The 2,024-nt window shown below is 37.6% G+C and overlaps 1 protein-coding gene across 1 annotated transcript; it reads right to left on the reverse strand.

The window, feature by feature from the left end:
* Positions 1–59: 59 nt before the first annotated feature.
* Positions 60–2,007, reverse strand: LOC111379196. The gene is made up of 2 exons (XM_023002542.1): positions 1,082–2,007; positions 60–907 (listed from the first exon to the last, which is right to left on the reverse strand). Exon 2 carries the CDS (start codon positions 861–863, stop codon positions 303–305), a length of 561 nt encoding a protein of 186 aa, XP_022858310.1. The 5' UTR covers positions 864–907; positions 1,082–2,007; the 3' UTR covers positions 60–302.
* Between the last annotated feature and the right edge of the window lie 17 nt (positions 2,008–2,024).

Consider the following 2,024-nt stretch of genomic DNA (forward strand, 5'->3'; position numbering starts at 1 on the left):
ACCCCAACCTCTGCTCGGTGTAATTTAAATCCATATGAGATGCACAGAAACAGCACAAATTTAAAAAACAACTGTCTATTGAATATCAAGAAACTATACGGTTTCAAGTGCATAATTGATGACGTGGACACTGCAAATATCAACACCTAATACTTTCTCCAAGAATTCCTAACAGCAATTAGCAGAACAGATCTACAATTGCTAGTTAAAACCCTATCTGAAAGATAATACAAGAAGAACCTATCAAAAAGTTCAGCAACTCGAGATTTCGTTATTTCCTCCAGTCCATTGTTCCAAGACGGTCATTCTCGGTTTTTCTTTTCTTTTTCTTGATTATCCTTTGACTCATCTGTATCAGCTGCGGCTGCTTCTGCACTAATAACCTTCCCGTCCAAAAGCTCTTTTATAGCAGAGTCCTTGCCCTTTGATTCCTCAATCTTGACATCATTAGCCCCATTCTTAGACTGTATAACCTCTGCACCTTCGACCTCAGCAGTCGCATCCTTCGATTTCTCAACCTTCAAACTTGCTACCTCAGCAGTTGCATCTTTGGATTCCTCAACTTTAGCATCCACCTTATCAGTGGTTGAATCAATTGGAACATCAGCTACAGGTGGTTCCTCCTCGTCTTCAATATTATGCTCATCTAGGAGAGCACCATCAGCTGTAAACACTCCACCACCATCATCCCCAGCATTTTCTGCATCAGCCATAGACACATCAGGCCCTTTAGTTTCTTTTGTAGTAGCATCCTTATCATTATCTTCCACTCCAGCAGCATCCTCATTCTCCTTTGTTTCTTTCTTTTCACTGTGTTTCTTTTGTTTCTTCTTGGGAGTTACAACTTCTGGTACCTCCTGCATCTTTGATTTCTCGCTTAACCTTGTAGAACGCCTTGGAGTGTCACCTGCACAAGTCAATAGCTGAGATCAGATGTATATTCTCCACTGTCTAATGACACATAGTTGAGGCTCAATTTTGTTCTTGCAATCTTAACAGCATCAGATATTTAGCGTGCTTTTAGAATGTCCCCAACACACGTTTATGTTCAGACATGCATGTACAAAAAGCGCGAGTCTACCTGTACCCCAATCAAAGTCAACAGCTGAAGGTCCTCCAGGATGAGATTTAAGGTATTGATCCAACTGTCTCTTAGTCTTGATATCTTCTCCAGTTGGGGAGGTGAATACTACATAATTCCTTCCAGGGGTCCCACCTTCCTTCGGAGTGAACTAGAGATTTTAAGTGACAGAAAAGTAATTACTTTGGACAAAATGCCGATCACATGCAATTCCAAACAAAAGAGAAATACTTTGATTAGTAAAGATAAATTAATTCCTAAAATGTCAATCAAATGAAAAATAACGGTAAATAATACAAGATGATAATAGATCTTCTCCATCATAATAGAACCCGATTCTCCTAAATAACCATTTTGCACACCCATAAACATTTTGTTGCACTTTAGGTAACTTCAGAAAGCAAGGCAGTTTCAGATATCAGTTTCGAGAGATGCAAAAACAGCAAGTTTGAAACACTCAGTTTTATTTAAATTTAGTTTCACTCCAATCTAGATGCCAACTACTTCATCCAAACTCTACCTCATAAAATGGGTCTTTTTGAAAAGCAATATTTCACCAAACCCGATGTTCTTAATGGATTTAACTTCTTCTCGCAAAGTTCTGACCTAGCATGAAATGCAGCCTAGGCTAAAAGCCAAGAAAGATCTAGAGCATATTTAATGCTCCATTTACTAAAAATTCTCCAAACAAATGCAAAATTTAAACCTTCAGTTGAATGGAAATGTATGCATAAGCTATTATAAACCGCATACGTTCAAAGGAGAAAGTATCTGAATTGTGTCACAAGAGTCTAAGGGAATGCACATTTGCTGTAGATCTGTATTACTTCTCCCTGAAGCATTGCACTGCTTTATATACACTCAGAAGAACTCTTAAATTTAGTTGAATTCCATATTTGAATTTTATCTTATTAAATTATCTACAAAATTATAATGATTTTAC

Source organism: Olea europaea, unplaced genomic scaffold (genome assembly GCF_002742605.1).
Source record: "Olea europaea var. sylvestris unplaced genomic scaffold, O_europaea_v1 scaffold19455, whole genome shotgun sequence".
In the NCBI taxonomy this organism is placed as follows: Eukaryota; Viridiplantae; Streptophyta; class Magnoliopsida; order Lamiales; family Oleaceae; genus Olea; species Olea europaea.

Coding starts and splice junctions, on each gene's coding strand:
- LOC111379196 (XM_023002542.1), bottom strand. CDS start 863: ATGCAGGAGGTACCAGAAGTTGTAACTCCCAAGAAGAAACAAAAGAAA.